The sequence below is a fragment of the Saccharomyces kudriavzevii genome (assembly GCF_947243775.1).
Source record: "Saccharomyces kudriavzevii IFO 1802 strain IFO1802 genome assembly, chromosome: 1".
NCBI classification, from domain to species: Eukaryota; Fungi; Ascomycota; class Saccharomycetes; order Saccharomycetales; family Saccharomycetaceae; genus Saccharomyces; species Saccharomyces kudriavzevii.
The window spans coordinates 29,256-46,731 of NC_079272.1; the positions used below are offsets into that span (position 1 = coordinate 29,256).

The 17,476-nt window shown below is 42.5% G+C and overlaps 8 protein-coding genes across 8 annotated transcripts; 5 read left to right on the plus strand and 3 right to left on the minus strand.

The window, feature by feature from the left end:
- Positions 1 to 33: 33 nt before the first annotated feature.
- Positions 34 to 1,539, plus strand: CNE1 (calnexin; the record flags this gene model as incomplete). The annotated part of the gene is made up of 1 exon (XM_056226937.1): positions 34 to 1,539. The coding sequence occupies one exon, from the start codon at positions 34 to 36 to the stop codon at positions 1,537 to 1,539; it is 1,506 nt and encodes a 501-aa protein (XP_056085819.1).
- A 286-nt stretch (positions 1,540 to 1,825) lies between these two features.
- On the plus strand, positions 1,826 to 4,468 carry GPB2 (Gpb2p; the record flags this gene model as incomplete). The annotated part of the gene is made up of 1 exon (XM_056227048.1): positions 1,826 to 4,468. One exon carries the CDS (start codon positions 1,826 to 1,828, stop codon positions 4,466 to 4,468), a length of 2,643 nt encoding a protein of 880 aa, XP_056085820.1.
- A 306-nt stretch (positions 4,469 to 4,774) lies between these two features.
- PEX22 (ubiquitin-protein transferase activating protein PEX22) lies at positions 4,775 to 5,317 on the plus strand (the record flags this gene model as incomplete). The annotated part of the gene is made up of 1 exon (XM_056227159.1): positions 4,775 to 5,317. One exon carries the CDS (start codon positions 4,775 to 4,777, stop codon positions 5,315 to 5,317), a length of 543 nt encoding a protein of 180 aa, XP_056085821.1.
- A 154-nt stretch (positions 5,318 to 5,471) lies between these two features.
- Positions 5,472 to 7,613, minus strand: ACS1 (acetate--CoA ligase 1; the record flags this gene model as incomplete). The annotated part of the gene is made up of 1 exon (XM_056227270.1): positions 5,472 to 7,613. The coding sequence occupies one exon, from the start codon at positions 7,611 to 7,613 to the stop codon at positions 5,472 to 5,474; it is 2,142 nt and encodes a 713-aa protein (XP_056085822.1).
- An 827-nt stretch (positions 7,614 to 8,440) lies between these two features.
- FLC2 (flavin adenine dinucleotide transporter FLC2) lies at positions 8,441 to 10,792 on the plus strand (the record flags this gene model as incomplete). The annotated part of the gene is made up of 1 exon (XM_056227381.1): positions 8,441 to 10,792. The coding sequence occupies one exon, from the start codon at positions 8,441 to 8,443 to the stop codon at positions 10,790 to 10,792; it is 2,352 nt and encodes a 783-aa protein (XP_056085823.1).
- A 316-nt stretch (positions 10,793 to 11,108) lies between these two features.
- Positions 11,109 to 14,231, plus strand: OAF1 (oleate-activated transcription factor OAF1; the record flags this gene model as incomplete). The annotated part of the gene is made up of 1 exon (XM_056227492.1): positions 11,109 to 14,231. One exon carries the CDS (start codon positions 11,109 to 11,111, stop codon positions 14,229 to 14,231), a length of 3,123 nt encoding a protein of 1,040 aa, XP_056085824.1.
- Positions 14,232 to 14,378: 147 nt separating this feature from the next.
- AIM2 lies at positions 14,379 to 15,119 on the minus strand (the record flags this gene model as incomplete). Its single annotated transcript, XM_056227603.1, has 1 exon — positions 14,379 to 15,119. One exon carries the CDS (start codon positions 15,117 to 15,119, stop codon positions 14,379 to 14,381), a length of 741 nt encoding a protein of 246 aa, XP_056085825.1.
- Positions 15,120 to 15,317: 198 nt separating this feature from the next.
- Positions 15,318 to 17,303, minus strand: GEM1 (ERMES complex Ca(2+)-binding regulatory GTPase GEM1; the record flags this gene model as incomplete). The annotated part of the gene is made up of 1 exon (XM_056227714.1): positions 15,318 to 17,303. The coding sequence occupies one exon, from the start codon at positions 17,301 to 17,303 to the stop codon at positions 15,318 to 15,320; it is 1,986 nt and encodes a 661-aa protein (XP_056085826.1).
- Positions 17,304 to 17,476: the final 173 nt, after the last annotated feature.

The window sequence follows — 17,476 nt, forward strand, 5'->3', positions numbered from 1 at the left end:
ATATCAGGAAACAAGCACCATAGAAGCAAAAATATGAGAATTGCATACCTGCAGTGGCTATTTTTGAATCTAGGGGTGGCGAAAGCCGTATTGCTACGGTCCAACTTCACGTTGGGAAACGATTCTTGGTGGGAACATTTCCAGGCCTACAGTGATACAAAGCATCTAAACGAAGAGTGGATCACCAGCGAGGCCACCGATGAGGAAGGTGCTAAGATCTATGGCGCACAATGGCGATTATCGCAGGGTCGATTGCGGGGATCTGAGTGGGATAAGGGCCTGCTAGTTCGAACAAGCAATGTCGCTGCTATGATTGGACATGTGTTGGAGACCCCCATAAATGTCTTGGAAACTGACACTTTGGTTGTCCAGTACGAAGTAAAGGTGGAAAACTCTCTGACATGCGGCGGTGCGTTCATTAAGTTGATGTCTAATTTGGTGGATGTAGAGGCACTGGAGAATTATTTGCCAGATACGAAAGGCGTGGAAATAGTTTTTGGTCCAGATTATTGTGCCCCGGAAACTAACGGTGTGCAGTTTGCCGTCAATAAGGTTCACAAGATCACAAACAGATCTGAGCTGAAATATTTACAAGAGACACCTTTATCAAGATTTACTGATACTTCGCAATCCCATTTGTATACGCTAATAATAGATGGATCCACGCAATCTTTTGAAATCCTCATCGACGGTAAAACAGCCATGGCAAGAGAACACATCGAGGACAAGAAAAAGGTCAGTTTCAAGCCACCTATTGCACCGCCTCTAACGATACCTGATGTCTCAGTAACGAAGCCCTATGATTGGGATGATCGTCTTCGGATTGCAGACCCTGAGATCGTGAAACCCGATGATTGGAACGAACAAGAACCATTGATGATTCCAGATCCCAACAGTGCAAAACCATTAGGATGGAATAGCTCCATCCCTCTATACATTCTTGATCCTGAGGCCCAAGAGCCCTCCTGGTGGGAAGAATCTAAGCACGGCGAGTGGATACCACCCATGATCAAAAATCCACTCTGCACTGCAGAACACCGCTGTAACGCGTGGATGCCAAAGTTCGTAAAGAATCCCAAGCATAAAGGCACATGGAAACGCAGCGCAGTCATAAATCCCAATTACATGGGAGAATGGCATCCACCAGAAATTGAAAACCCGCTATACTATGAAGAGACCCATCCGTTGCGCATCGAAAACGAAATCAATGGTGTAATACTCGAATTTTGGAGTGGATCTCCTAACATGTTGATAAGCAATATCTATGTAGGCAAAAACGTGACAGAGGCGAAGATCATTGGGAATAAGACCTGGGTAATGAGAGATCGCGTGTTTAGAGGCCTTGATGATCCCACAGGGCGCAAGTTTATGAACAACAGACTAGGAAATCTACAAGCAACCCTTCAAAACGAAAGAGAGTCACCTAATCCCTTCGATCGCATCATAGATTGCATGCTACAACAATTCCCAAAATATCTATTTACTGCCGTTGTGATGCTTTTGGCAACACTGATCCTCTATTATGTACTATTGACGTAGCTGGAAAGCAGGATCCACTCCACGGCACAGCTGCTATCGCACCTGTGCCGTTTTATAGATTCCCAGCCTGATATTGTCAGGACTATTATCATGGAAATATAATATGCTAGTACGCTTACCCGATGTACGAATACTTTTTTTTACGCGGTAATAATAAGCACAATAAAAAAAAAAACTCCGTAATTAAGGGAGTTGGAATATGTAACATCTGTGATAAGGCGTAAGCAGAGCAATAAAGTTTGCGATTCATTGGCAGGCCAATCGTCGCATTATTAACATCATAGCCATGGAAATATCCAGTTCACCATGGGACGATGGTGGATATCGGCCTTATGAGACGAACAGGGTAGCTGCATCACCACTGTTATCACCATTTGAAAACGATGAAAGAATAGAAAGTACCCGGTCTTTGGGCGATCATTGTTTTGAGCCTTTACCATACATGACAAACTATTCTTCTGTCTTTGAGCTTTATGGTAAAGAGATATTCGGTGACAAGGGAAATGCGAGTTCAAGGAATGAATATTTGCTGAAAAAATACTATTCTTTGAAGAAGCCATTTGTGTTACGGCACAACAGTCATACGTTGAAGAATATAGATATGCCGCCGCAAAGAAACGACATTTTGCAGACTAACTTCATGGTTGACAGATTTCTGAATCGCACCGCGCGATCATTAAATTTTAGTAATTTCAAAATCATCTCTGATATGCAAAATAAAGGTGCTCGAGGAGCAAAGCTTGGCGTCAATCAGGATCAAAGCATTGATTTACCATCTGTACCGTCTTTGATGCCCTATTTCCAGTATTATAGAAAGCTACTGACAGTAAATACTAAAGAGTGGGATATTTTGAAACTACATAGTTTATGGATACCAAATCTAAGGAAGAATTTCCATGACTTTTCGTTATACGGTGATATAGATCTTTCAAAGAGTTCCGATGGTCATGATGAGGAAGATATCACTGTGAAAAAAGATCTTTTTTTTGAAAGAGCCCCAAGTCAACAGGTTTTGGACGGTAAAGGCTATGTTTCTAAAAGATATGAAATTTCGTCCGGTAATGTGATTATCCCATCCCTATTTTCCGAAGATAAGTTACCGGCGTTAACGTACCATTGTTCGGTCGAATTGAATGGTAACATTTACATGCTCGGAGGGTTAATGCCATGTTATAGCTATGAAGAGGATGCGCCAATGCTAAACGATTTTTTTGTTGATGGAATAAAAAACCTACCCCCGCCGTTATTACCTCAAGTAATTAATAATCCTTCAATGGTGAATAACCCTCATCTTTATGTGGCCTCTGTAGCGTCATGTCGCTTTAGCAAGCCCAAGATGAGAGGTTATATACCACCTCCACTACTCTGTGTACAAGGGTCCAAATTAACGGACCGACATATTTTCTTTTACGGTGGATTTGAAATTAGAACCGAAACCCGCGGTGATGAAAATGGGAAATATCACCTCAAAAAGAGAGTGTATGTAAATAATACAGGCTATATTCTTGATATCGTATCATTCAAATTTACAAAAATAGATGTCATCGTCCAACCTTCAAAATATAATGCATATCCGACAATGTCATCTAGATTTGGTCATTTGCAGATTTCCATTGATAATCCAAATAGAAGAAATAGTGTTCATTCCGGCAGCACGATTGAAAGTCACAAAACGGCGGGGACTCCTATGAAACGGAACACTAGTATTTTTTCAGGACGACTCGAAAAACCAGCAGTGGTTTCATCATTACCGCACAATAATGCCGCACCTTCTTGTGTACACACGGTTATAATATTTGGCGGCTACAGACAAACTGGTGATGATCGTTACGAGGCAATGAGTGATCTATGGAAGATCGAAATCCCCGTGATACGTCGTGGTAAAAGAGGCTATTGTAAATTCTCAGAGACAGCTAACGCAATACTAATGACACCGAGGGAGAAGGACAAGTCAGACTGGCCCGAAGAACGGGCTTTTGCAGCATATTCCCTTCATGGCACGTCGTTGATGGACAGAAGTTTGCTTGATATGAGACTATTGAACAATTTAAAGAAAAACTTTGTCATAAAACCGTCATATATAGCACGAGATCCCGTTGCTAGCCCTAAACCGGTTTTCCCTATGATGGTGCATAGTACGCACCAAGATCTTTTCAGTAGTAGCACTGCAAGGGATGAACCCCCGGCAGCCGGTGTCAGCGCCGGTAATGCAAGTACTGACAACAGCGTTGATCCCAATATCAACCACGATTTTGAAAATCTCTTGGTCAATGCAGGGGAAAAATCGTCATCCATTCCCATGACTACAATTGGAAGACAGAGATTAATCCTGAGCCAAGACAAGCCTATATGCAAAACCATTGTATTGCATGGAGGGTCCAATGGTCTCAATGTACTTGATGATATGTGGCTGATGGACCTGGAAAGTGAGACATGGACGCCTATAGAGACATTTGCGAGGAGAGATTCGAGCAAAAGTGACGATGAAAAATTGGATAGTGTCAACGTGGGACTCGTTGGTCATAAGATGGAAAGTATTGGACGAATATGTGTGTGCATGGGTGGTATGACACAAGAGGATGTTAACGAATTTTATTCAGAGGACAACGATGAGCGTTCTCAAAAGCCTAAAGCCAATAAGTTACCGTTAGGTGCCAATTTCTTGAATACGATTGATTTGAGCACGCAATGTTGGGAAGAGCATAAAATTATTTTATCTAAGAAGGAAGACAATCAGGACGGACAAGATAAGGAAAATGAAAACATCGATTCAAATATAGTAGTTGGTGTTGGTGGGACTTCTTTGCAGTGCGACAAAAGCATCATTTTAATTGGAGGACTGATTTCTAGGCGAATTAACCTAAAAGAGATATATTTGCATGGGACCATATTGAAAAGTATTTTTCCTAGCGTAAACCCTTGTACTTAAAAGGATGCAATAATTTCCCGAAGAAAATTCCTGGTGTTTTACTTTATGACTTTATAGTTATTTAGAATTGGAATATGATATATTCTCAAGTTTGTAGGACAGATGCATGTTTTCTTCTTCACAATTAAAGGTTACTTGTTTGGAACGGTCTTGCGGCGTAATAATGATTAGTTGGATGATCCCTCAAATCAGTTGATTATAAATAAGATAAATTTAAAAAAAAAAAAAAAAAAAAAAAGGGAATGACTTACTGCAATAGACGTTAAAGTTGAACCTCCAATACGGAAAGGAAGGACGCATAACAATATGGTACCACCAGCAAGCAGAAGGCTGAGCAAATCAAGGGCACTGGGTATAGTGGGTGCAACGGTGGCAATACTTGCCACATCATACTATTTCTATCAAAAATTAACGAGCGCAAGCGGTGATGATGACTTAAGGCCTTTGAAGGATGGTTCTGCGACCAAAAACAAAAAGGCAAGAAAAAGTAAATGCGTTATAATGAGCAAGTCACTGCAAGGGCTGTCTATTGACTGGAGCGAATACGTCACGGAAGATGTAGTTTTGCTGGTGCCTATGAGCCAGACTGAGGGATCAGTTAGAGAAGCCATTAAGCAAGCATTTTACAGCTCAGGGAACGAACACAAGATTATACTCTGCGATAACATGGACGGATTATGGTCATGCGTAAGAAGGCTAGGTAAGTTCCAGTGCATCTTGAATTCCAAGGACTTTTCAGGCGCTGATGGCAGTGACACCGCGGTTGTCCCCGAAGACATAGGCAGGTTTGTGAATTTTGTTGTTGACAGTGATATTGAGAGTGTTCTAATTGACACAATATGTAATTGAAATAAGAAGAAAGAGTTTCTTGAAACGGTATGTAAATGATAAATAAATATAAGAAAAAAAAAAAAATAGGTAGCAGCTTGGTTATGGGAAGAACAAAAGCACACAAAGAAAAAAAAAAAGGAAAAGAAAAGTCGTCAATATAAAAAAATCATCATTACAATTTGACTGAATCAATCAAGTGTCTAACAATGCCAGGGTTCGATAAGGTGGAAACATCACCTAATTGGTCACTTTCCCCAGCTAGGATTTTTCTCAAAATACGTCTCATAATCTTACCGGATCTTGTCTTGGGCAAGTCATCCACCAAAATGATCAGTTTGGGGGCGGCAAATGGACCAATGTCTTTTCTGACAGTGAAGACCAAATGCTTCTTGATATCTTGTAATTCATCTTCTGTTGCCGTGGACCAACTGGACTTATTCTTCAAGACCACAAATGCAGCCACCGCTTGACCAGTCAAGTCGTCGTTGAACCCCACCACAGCACATTCGGCCACGATTGGATCTTCAATGATAGCAGCTTCAATTTCAGCGGTCGATAGACGATGGCCGGAGACGTTTACCACATCGTCGACACGACCCAAGATCCAGATGTAGCCGTCCTTATCCTTTGCAGCGCCGTCACCCGTGAAGTAGTAGCCAGGATAAGGATTCAAATAAGTATCCAGATATCTGTCGTGATTCTTCCAAATCGTTCTAGCAAACGATGGCCATGCGGCTTTGACAGCAAGAACACCTTCTGCGTGGGAGGTGTTGACCTCCTCACCGGTGTTAGGGTCAAGAACAACAGCATCGATACCGAAGAAAGGGAACGAGGCGGAACCAGGTTTCATTGGTGTCACACCACCGGCCAGTGGGGTGACCAGGTGCGAGCCAGATTCTGTTTGCCAGTAGGTATCTACAATGGGGATTTCGTTCTTACCTATTTTTTCGGAGTACCACTCCCAAACTTCAGCGGCAATTGGCTCACCGACAGAGCCCAAGCAGCGCAAAGACTTTAGGGAATGGTTTTCAATGTACGAATCACCAGCTCTTTTCAACAAACGCAAAGCGGTGGGGGCAACGTAGAACTGAGTGACTTTATGTGTATCAATAATGTCCCAGTAACGAGAGTAATTAGGATAGGCCGGGGTTCCTTCGAAGACCAAAGTGGAACAACCATACAGCAAGGGACCATAAACTACGTAGGTGTGGCCGGTAATCCAACCGATGTCTCCCGCGGTGAAGAATATGTCTTCTTGGTGAGTGTCAAAAGTGTAACGCATGGTCAGTAGAGCGCCCAGCAAGTAGCCTGCGGTGGAGTGCTGGACACCCTTGGGGGCACCCGTGGACCCGGAAGTATACAACAAGAATAATGGGTCCTCGGAGTCAACAGGAGTGCATGGGTAGTAGGTCTTGTATTTCTTCTTTTCCGTGGCCCAATCCAAGTCTCTTGGGGCGTGGAAGGCGACGGATGGATTGTTGGTTTTTTTGTAGACCAAGACGTGTCTCACGCCTGGGGTTTCTCTTAGCGCGTCATCGACAATCCTCTTGGTTTCAATGACTTTCCCACCCCTGTTGGACTCATCGGTTGTGATGACGACTTTGGAGTCCCCATCGTTGATACGGTCTCTCAAAGAATTGGAAGAGAATCCAGCAAAGACTACGGAATGGATGGCGCCGATACGAGTGATGGCGAGCAAGGTAACGATGGCTTCGGGAACCATGGGCATGTACACCGCAACGGTGTCACCCTTGCGCACGCCCATGGAGTACGTCAGCACCTGCGCCACCTGGCAAACCTCCTCCAGAAGTTGCTTGTAGGTAATGGAATAGCCTTGCCCCGGCTCGTCAGCTTCGAAAATGATGGCCTTCTTGTTGGGCGTCTTCAAGGCATGCCTATCGACACAGTTGTAACAGGCGTTCAGTTGGCCGTTGAGAAACCAGGCATTGTTCTGGAATGAGGGTCTGCCCGTTTCAGGGTCCGGGATGAACACCTTGTCGAAGGGCTTGGACCAGTTGAGGAACTGCGTTGCCTTAGAACCGAAGAACTTGGCCGGGTCCTCGATGGACTCCTTGTGCAGGCGCTGATAGTCCTGCAACCCGTCCAGGTGTGGAGAGTAATGGGTAGCGATCTCCGGCTGCAGTCTGTCGGAAATGGGCCGCTGGGGCACGATCTTGACCGAGGTCAAATGTTCATACTCGTGTTCCTTTTTCTGCTGCGCGGCAGAGGTAGACTGGGACATGTGAGCTTTCAAGTCGTCAATTGTATTCGACTGTTCTTGTGGCTTTGAAGATTGTACGGCAGAAGGGGACATAACACAGTAGTAGGCAGTGTCTTTTCTTGTTATTCTTGGTATCCTTGTTGTGCTTATTGTTACAATTAGAGTAAACAAGAACTATATGATACTAAAACAACAAGGGAGGAGTTTAAAAGCGAAAATCTGCTCAGAATAGCCGCCCAGTTATATACAAAATGAAGGGAGAACTATTTGCCACCGAAAGAGTTGTATACCCCAACCCCAATATCTGTTGAACAAATGGGCATTAGGAGGCTGGGCGGCAATTCGTACCCCAACCTTTTTTTTTCTTAGCATCTCCGAGATAACTAACAGAAAGGAAAAAAAAAAAATGGATGACGCTCGGTCGCTTGCCACGGCAGTGACTAAATTTGAGGGGAGCGGTCATCTCGACGCCCCGGCGCAATGGAGCAATTTAGGGGACGCGAGACGCGAGGGGTATTCCGTCCCTTTCGTCCGGAACGATCTCTTAAATTTTTTTCGCACAGCCACATTAGCACGTGACAATGTTGTCACTATCGACGTACAGCTCACGTGACTACTTCGCATCGCTCCTTTTCTTTTTTTTCTTTTCTAAAATTAACCTCGCTTTTTTTTTTTTTTTTCGCGCGACTACTCAGCCATCTTGGAAAAAGATAATCATTAGATATATATTCACGAAAGATGTAGGTAGCAGCACGGATATATAGTAATGGCATATATATAGAACGCTATCCTTGGAAAAAGTACATACCCTTAGAACCAACTCCCTTTTATTTACCGTGCTACATCGCGCTATAGTGTACTATACTATCCTCTTCTCTGTTATATCGCGATTATACTGACGTAATAAAGATTACATTGCTATGATCATTCTGAACACCTTTGTGAGGTGCGTTTTAGCGTGTCTCGTGCTGTGCTGCAGCACAGCACGCTCCGCCGACACGAGCGGCACCACTCCTGCGTCGGCAAAGCATTTGCAGACCACCTCTTTGCTAACGTGCATGGATAATTCGCAGTTAACGGCGTCTTTCTTTGACGTGAAATTCTACCCTGATAATAATACTGTCATCTTTGATATAGACGCTACCACGACGCTTAACGGCAACGTTACCGTGAAAGCGGAGCTGCTCACTTACGGACTCAAAGTCCTGGACAAGACGTTTGACCTTTGTTCCTTGGGCCAGGCGTCGCTTTGCCCCCTAAGCGCTGGCCGTATCGATGTCATGTCTACGTACGAGATCGACTCTTCCATCACCAAGCAGTTCCCCGGCATTGCTTACACGATTCCAGACTTGGATGCCCAGGTCCGCGTGGTGGCATACGCCCAGAATGATACGGATTTCGAAACCCCCCTCGCCTGTGTGCAGGCTATCTTGAGTAACGGGAAGACAGTGCAGACCAAGTACGCGGCTTGGCCCATCGCTGCTATCTCCGGTGTGGGTGTGCTTACGTCCGGGTTTGTATCCGTGATCGGTTATTCTGCCACGGCTGCCCACATCGCGTCGAACTCCATCTCGTTGTTCATCTATTTCCAAAATCTGGCCATCACCGCAATGATGGGTGTCTCAAGAGTTCCACCCATTGCTGCCGCATGGACGCAAAATTTCCAGTGGTCTATGGGCATCATCAACGCGGGATTCATGCAGAAGATCTTCGATTGGTACGTGCAAGCCACGAATGGAGTCTCCAACGTCGTGGTGGCCAACAAGGACGTCCTGTCCATCAGCGTGCAAAAGCGTGCCATCTCTATGGCCTCGTCGAGCGATTACAATTTCGACAGCATCTTGGACGACTCGAATCTGTACACCACCTCTGAGAAGGACCCCAGTAATTACTCGACCAAGATCCTCGTGCTGAGAGGTATAGAAAGAGTCGCATACTTGGCCAACATCGAACTGTCCAATTTCTTCTTGACGGGTATTGTGTTTTTCCTTTTCTTCCTCTTTGTTGTTGTTGTGTCTTTGATCTTCTTCAAGGCTCTGCTGGAAGTCCTGACAAGAGCAAGAATCTTGAAAGAGACCTCCAATTTCTTCCAGTACAGGAAAAACTGGGGCAGCATCATCAAAGGTACTCTTTTCAGGTTGGCCATCATCGCGTTCCCTCAGGTTTCGCTTTTGGCCATTTGGGAGTTCACCCAGGTCAACTCTCCAGCTGTTGTTGTCGACGCGGTGATAATCCTATTGGTCGTGACAGGGCTTTTGGTTTACGGAACTACAAGGGTTTTCATCAAGGGAAGAGAATCTTTGAGATTGTACAAGAACCCTGCATATCTGCTTTACAGTGATACCTATTTTCTGAACAAGTTCGGGTTCTTATACGTGCAATTCAAAGCCGACAAGTTTTGGTGGCTTTTACCCTTCCTAAGCTATGCGTTTTTGAGATCGCTGTTTGTTGCTGTTCTACAAAACCAAGGTAAGGCGCAAGCGATGATCATTTTCGTCATTGAATTGGCGTACTTCGTTTGTCTGTGCTGGATCAGACCCTATTTGGACAAGAGGACCAACGTTTTCAATATTGCCATCCATCTGGTCAATTTGATAAACGCATTTTTCTTTTTGTTCTTCAGCAATTTGTTCAAGCAACCCGCAGTGGTATCGTCTATAATGGCGGTCATTCTGTTCGTTCTGAATGCAGTGTTCGCTCTATTTCTACTATTATTCACTATTGTCACCTGCACCTTGGCGTTGCTGCACAGAAACCCAGATGTTCGTTACCAGCCAATGAAAGATGACCGTGTGTCTTTCATCCCCAAGATTCAAAACGATTACGATGGCGAAAACAAAAATGATTCCGAGTTGTTCGAATTGAGGAAAGCCGTCATGGACACCAATGAAAATGAGCAAGAAAAAACATTCGGTGATGATACATTCGGCAAAAATGCGAATACTACCACGAATACATCTAGACTGTTTGATGACGAGACCAGTTCATCCTCTTTCAAACAGAATTCCTCACCCTTCGACGCCTCGGAAGTAACGGAGCAACCCGTCCAACCCGCATCTGCTGTTATGGGCACGGGTGGCGGCTTCCTATCTCCACAATACCAACGTGTCTCATCCGCGTCTCACACCAATCTGGTGCCGAATAACATGAGTGCGTCCAGTTTAAGGAAGCCCGAATCAAGTCTTTATGTGGGGAATTCCAATCAATCATATTCGCATTTTAACAACAACGGTAACAGCAACAGCGGCCGTAATACCAATCCATACTTGTAATCCAGTGTATACTCACATGTAACAACATTATATAAAACACAAAGCCACCAATATACCTCACTATATATTCTCAAAAAAAACCGCTCAAGTTGAAGTGTATTATCCTCATTACATCCTAACACCACACATATTTCAGCGATAAAAACCTTAAATGTGCATTCTGATTTGGCTTTGCTTCCTTAAATGAGCGCAACTGCCGCTTTTTTCTGACATCTTTTTTTGACGTGTAGAAAATAAAACAGACCCTCCAGAAGGGATTTACTGTTGGTTAATTTGTATGAGAAACAGGTTGATAAAAGGTTAGGTTGCGTAAGTCATGATCGAGAATAGTACGCAACAAGCTCGGCGTAATGGAAATGGTGAGGACAGTACTAGTAAGCCTTATTCGGAGCCGTTTTTCTTAGGCTTTAATAATGCTACGCCCGGATTGGAAGCTGAGCACTCAAGCACATCGCCTGCCCCCGAGAACTCCGAAACACATAATAGGAAAAGAAACAGAATATCATTTGTGTGTCAGGCTTGTAGAAAGTCAAAAACGAAGTGTGATAGAGAAAAACCTGAATGTGGTCGATGCATCAAGCATGGGCTGAAATGTGTTTATGATGTATCGAAGCAACCGGCACCCCGAATCCCCAGTAAAGATGCCATTATATCGAGGCTGGAAAAGGATATGCATTACTGGAAAGATAAGGCGATGAAGCTGTTAACGGAAAGAGAGATGAGTGAGTCGGGCAAGAGATCGGCAAGTCCGACCCATACGAACGCGGGGAGTCCTGGCACCAAGAAACTACACAAAATGGAAAACCTATACGAACCAGACGTTGAAGAGGACTCAAACACTGATGAGAGTGATATCGAAATCAACCTGTACAGGAGTCATCCTACCATGATTATGAGCAAGGTTATGAAAAGAGAAGTTAAGCCTTTATCCGAAAACTACATCATAATACAGGACTGTTTTCTAAAAATGTTGGTCACTTCAGTGTTCCTTGACACTTCAAAGAACACGATGATACCGGCACTGACGGCAAATGCGAACATCACGAGAGCTCAACCTAGTGTAGCAAATAATCTTTTGAAATTGAAGGAAATGCTTATCAGACAATGCCAAACGGATGATGAAAAGAACCGTGTTAATGAATTTACTGATAGGATATTACAGAACACAAATTCCAATAGAAACCTGAAAATCGGTATGCTGCTATCCATGTTGTATAACTCCGTTGGTCACCAGTATCTGGAAGATCATTGCCCTCAAGGTGGCGAATATTCGGATTTGTTGAAAAGTTTGATTACTGAATGTGAAGCCATTCTGCCATCCTATGAAATCATCGAATGCTACAAGAACCATTTCTACGAATACGTTTATCCAAGTTTGCCGTTCGTTGAGCTGGAGATTTTCGAAGAATCTCTAAGTCAAACAATTTTCCCCGATGGAAATGACCCTTCCAGGGTGAAAATACGTATGGGTAGTACACATTTGAGATCCAAAGTGGAAAACTTGAGTATATTGCTGGTCATCCTAAAATTATCATACATGTCAATAAGGTTTTCAGATCATAAAACCGCGGATTCAAGTTTTTATTTATCAAAGGAAATAATCGACAAATACCCAATACCGAATGACTTTATTCTATTAAGTCAAAGGTGTTTGGCGTCGGAAAACTGGTGCGCATGTGCCAATGAAAATATCATATCATGTTTACTATACATTTGGTCATTTTTCGCCTTTTCGCCTGAAGAGGGCGATTTTTTTCTTGAACATCCTACTGATGTTATCAGTAGTTTAATAATGATGCTTTCTACCTCAATAGGCCTTCATAGAGATCCTTCTGATTTTCCCCAATTGATTTCACCATCAACGTCAGACAAAAGAACATTGAACCATAGAAGAATACTGTGGTTGAGTATCGTCACAGTTTGCTCGTTTGAAGCTAGCCTCAAGGGCAGACATTCAGTCTCACCAATTTCATTAATGGCATTATTTTTGAATATTAAAGATCCTGATTCTTTGACAGTGTATATGAACAGAGTCAAAAGTGATCTAAGCGATCTCGATAATGATAAACTGCTGAGAGTTCATGAGTTTACATTTAAGAGAGCCCAAATGGCGTTGCTACTGTCAGATTTGGATAATTTAACAATGACTTACTATGGAAGCTTTCATTTGCATTCAATTGAATTTATAAGGGAAAAAATTGAAATTTTTGTGGAGGAGAACTTCCCCATAGTGCCACTAAAAAGTGTTGCACAAGATGAATCAGAACTTGACGATGCTGACGTGATTTCAGAAATGAACTTGTTGTCTTCAGAGAATTCTTCTTCATTTCACAGTCGGATAATGAATAAATTACTGATGCTCAGAACCTCGATGGCTATATTTTTACATTTTGAATCATTAATCACTAAAGATAAGAAAATCTTTCCATTCTATAAGAGGTACTTCATGGTTAGTTGTATGGATGCTCTATCACTAATCAATTATTTCAATAAGTTTTTCAATGGAGAATATCGCCATGCAATCTCCTCCCTAACCAGTTTCAATGTTACGAAGTTCATTCAGTTGGCACTATCCAGCACAATTTTTAGCCTATTGGGGATCATTCTAAGAATAGGTTTAGCTATCTATATGATATATTCTGAAATACAAAAGCTATCAGAAACAACAGACCCAAAAATAAAGAAATTAAACGCCAAAGTTGAAAAATTCAGTTCGCTACAGAGAGATCTTGAGTCTGTTTTAGAAGGTATATATTGCTCTGCTTCGGAACATTTAAGATTCACGTACTTCCCCGTTTTCAAGATGTTAGCGTTATTTGATGTCATTGTTCAGAGAATGAGAAAGGGTGAATTATGGCATGGTATATTTGCGATGATCCAAATGGAGCAATTGCATTCAAGAATAATCAAGACACTGAGCATTACCTTGGGTGTCAAACTAGACAAGAAGGATCGACTGTTGGAGGAATTGATGGCAGGAAACCATGTTGCGAATTTCGATATAGAAGACATAGATGAGATGAATCAAAGTATCAAGAAAGAAATTCAAATTTCTTCAGGGTTGAAGCCGCCTGTAAATACTATTGACATAATCAACGGTGAATCGTTTGGAAATCCCATCATTCCTCAGACATGGAGTTCGTCTTTGGATAATTTAGAAAAATTATCATCAGCTGCCCCAGTTAATCAAAATATGGACTATCATACCGGTTTACAGCAAGGTCCCTTACCAGATGGTTCAAAGGAACAAACGCCAATGACCGGGATAAATAGCCTTAATAATTCAATCAATGCTACACCAATGGTCGATAATTCATCTGGATCACAACTTCCGAATGGATTTGATAGAGGTCAAGCAAATAACACCCCTTTTCCAGGATATTTTGGCGGTTTGGATTTATTCGATTATGACTTTTTATTTGGTAATGATTTCGCTTGAATCATCTTATTTTGTAAACCCCTATCTATTCATTTCATCAATTAATTAATTTTATATAGCCACGAATTTATGATACTGACCGAGAATATAAACTCCTACAACTAAATATATAAATGTACCGGTTCAAGCAAGAACGGCTCTTCCTTTTCAAACCTTTGAAAAATGGTCGAACCAATAAATTTGATCAAGCAAGACCTTCCTCTTCGCATATTTTACAGCTGGATTGGAGATATCACCTCTTGCAGCAAATCCGTGGGCGACACCACTGAAGAGGTCCAATTGATAAATAGCATGGATATCCTTTAGTTTTTCTTCAGTCAAGTGCCTCAAGTCCGCTGGAAAAATATGGTCTTCTTCAGCCGCTGAAATCAATAGTGGTTTCTCGCTACCAATCGCCTCAATTTCTTCGATGCTAATAAAAGAGGGATGCGCAATAGCTGCGGCATTGGCAAGACCTCCCTTGGGATTAATGTGTTGAATGGCAAATTTGGCACCAAAACAATAACCAACAACACCAATAAACTTCGGATCGAATTCAAGGTTTAGCAGCTTCATGAATCCATCAACAATTTTCTTGGTGACCTCAGGAGAGTGCTTTTGAAACCAGGCGTTGCGATCAATTGGTTTATCTGATGATATAGCATTACTAAATAGGATATCGGGAATAAAGACCTTGTACCCAGCATCTGCAAACTGATCGGCTGTTAGTAGAACGTTATTGAACCTGTTACCATACACATCTGTCATAATAACAATAACTTTATCCTTCGGTGACGCAGTCCCTGTTACGTACGTATCTAAACCGAAAATTTCTTCATGATAACCCCTGGGAGACCCCTCATGATAAACACCTTCGAAGCAACACTTGCCGGGTTGATGGGATGCCATTTTTGTTGATTATTTCTGGCTTTGTTGTAGCCGTAAATGAGTTTTGCGATCTCTCTAGTCCTTATAGATTCTCCTTATAAATTGGAATTTTTCACAGAAAGGAAAAAACGGCCTTGTGAAGTATCTCCGCCTCAAAGCCGCTATAATAATGCAGCATTATTAACCTTTTTTCCTATAGTATAGAAGCGTGGGCATCAATTATTTGTGAAACTTTGATGGCTTGAACAGTTTCATCAGCGTAAAAGAGCAGAGTGCTATGAAACCGACAGTAGACCCAAGAATCAGAGCTGTTTGCCTGTAATCGACATCTTTTGTCGCGGCTTCTTCCGGTAATCCTGGGGTGTTTTTACCTGGATCTAGAGCAGCTTCTGTGATTTTTATGAACAGTTCGTTCAGTGAACTTAGCCACCTCGAGGATATGTGCAATGGGTGGTTCACAAAGAGCTCATCTGCTAGTTCATCAGGTTGGACATGACATCGTTGTTGCTGTTTGTCTAGGTCTGCCTTAGAGGCTACAAATACTAAGGGAAGATCTTGTAAATGGGCGAATTTGTCCAGAAGGGAAACCAAGTAAGAGAACGATTCTGGGTCGCTGGAGTCGTAAGTCAGGCATATCACGTCACATTCCTTTAATTTATCCTTGTTCTCTAGTATGGCATACTCTTGCTCACCCAGTTCTTGCAAAATCAAATAGTACTGCTTCCCACCTTTTAATTCCAAGCTGTTGACGGCAATTCTTGGCTTGATCGTTGGAGAATACTCCTCTGAGAACGATCTGCCCAGGAAGGCTTCCAGTAAAGAACTTTTGCCGCAACAAGGCTTCCCAATAACAAAGCAATTGAACACTTTCCTGTCGTTGACAATGGATCTATAAAGTTTTCCCGAACGGCGTCTCATTTTCCTTGGCTTGGTCACTTGTAAAGCCAGCCTTGCATCTTCCTGGAAGCCAAAATACACTAGGTATGCGGTGGTCGTACTATAGTTCAAGAAGGTTGTCATGCTCCATTGTGCCAACCAACCTTGTAACGTGATGCAGCTCTTATTGTTCACCACGGTGGAGAAGGGGAAATTTGTTGAAGTCCACGATTCAGGTAGTCCCGGTGTGCACTTGAAGAGACGATGTAATTCTTGATTATTCAAACCACCATCATTATCGGTATCAAACTTTAGGAAAATATCTACAAGAAATCTGTACCCTTTGGGGCTTAGTTCCACACTGGAAGTGTCAGGAACAACGAGTCTCGGGTGAAGAATTTTATCATTAATACACAAGGAATCCGTGTAATGGAAGGTCCTTAGTATAGCCCACATAGTCTCATGTCTTCCTCGTTCCGCGTATATTTTATTCAGTACAAGAAACCCATCCTTGGTGATGCCCTTTCCCGCCACGTACAATTTACGGTTGGCGTACTGTTGATCGTGCTTAGAAATATCAGAAAGCAAATCTTTGATAAAATTTAATTCGTTGACATCAATACTTTTATTGAAGCATTTTTTTTGCAAACCCAGGATCTCGCCGTCATCCAAATATGAATCCTGGTTCAAATCACTCAAGAGGAAAATTCTTTTCAGAGCCATGACAGCCAATGGTTTCAATTCACCTATCATGGCATCGAACAAGGGCGAAATTGGATGGGTTATAGCCCTTTGGCAGAGATAAAAGGCCTGGTTGAGATCAAATTGAGTCTTGGCACTTGTTTTAATGCAGGTATCAATTTCCTTAAATTCCATTAAAATTGGAATAAATTCTTCATCTTCCACTTTGGTATCAATATCGTCGCTATTGGCTGGCGCCATCATTGCATTGGCATTGGCATCCGATATGGAATCACACTTGTTTTTGCACAGAATGACAGGGATGTTTAAACCCAAGGATCTGAAATGAGGTAACCAGAAAAGGGAAACATGGTCGTAGGATTCGTGATCGCAATACACAAGCCAAATTACATCAGCAGATTTCAGTTCATGATCCAAGACTATGAGGTCTGAATCAGACGTGTCTATGAGTACTGTGTTCCTTGGGGAATATGAAGGCAATGACGAAAAATCTCTTGGAATACTAATGGGGGGCAAGACATCTTGTATAGTTGGCATGAACTCAGCTTTTGTTAGGGACACGACCAGACTGGATTTCCCAACCCCTTCATCTCCGCAAATCACCACTCGGATTGTTTCTTTAGTCATTACAGATCGTTCGTTCAACTGCTATCTAGTGGTTGTTCTGTTCTTGTTTTTGCTTTTTATTTGGTCGATGTTCAAATTTCATTTTTGGTTTCGAAAGCAAAACCCATTATGATAAAATGATGGACACTTAAGAATGATTATTAAGCGGCCTATTTGAGAGTGAAAGAGGGTTG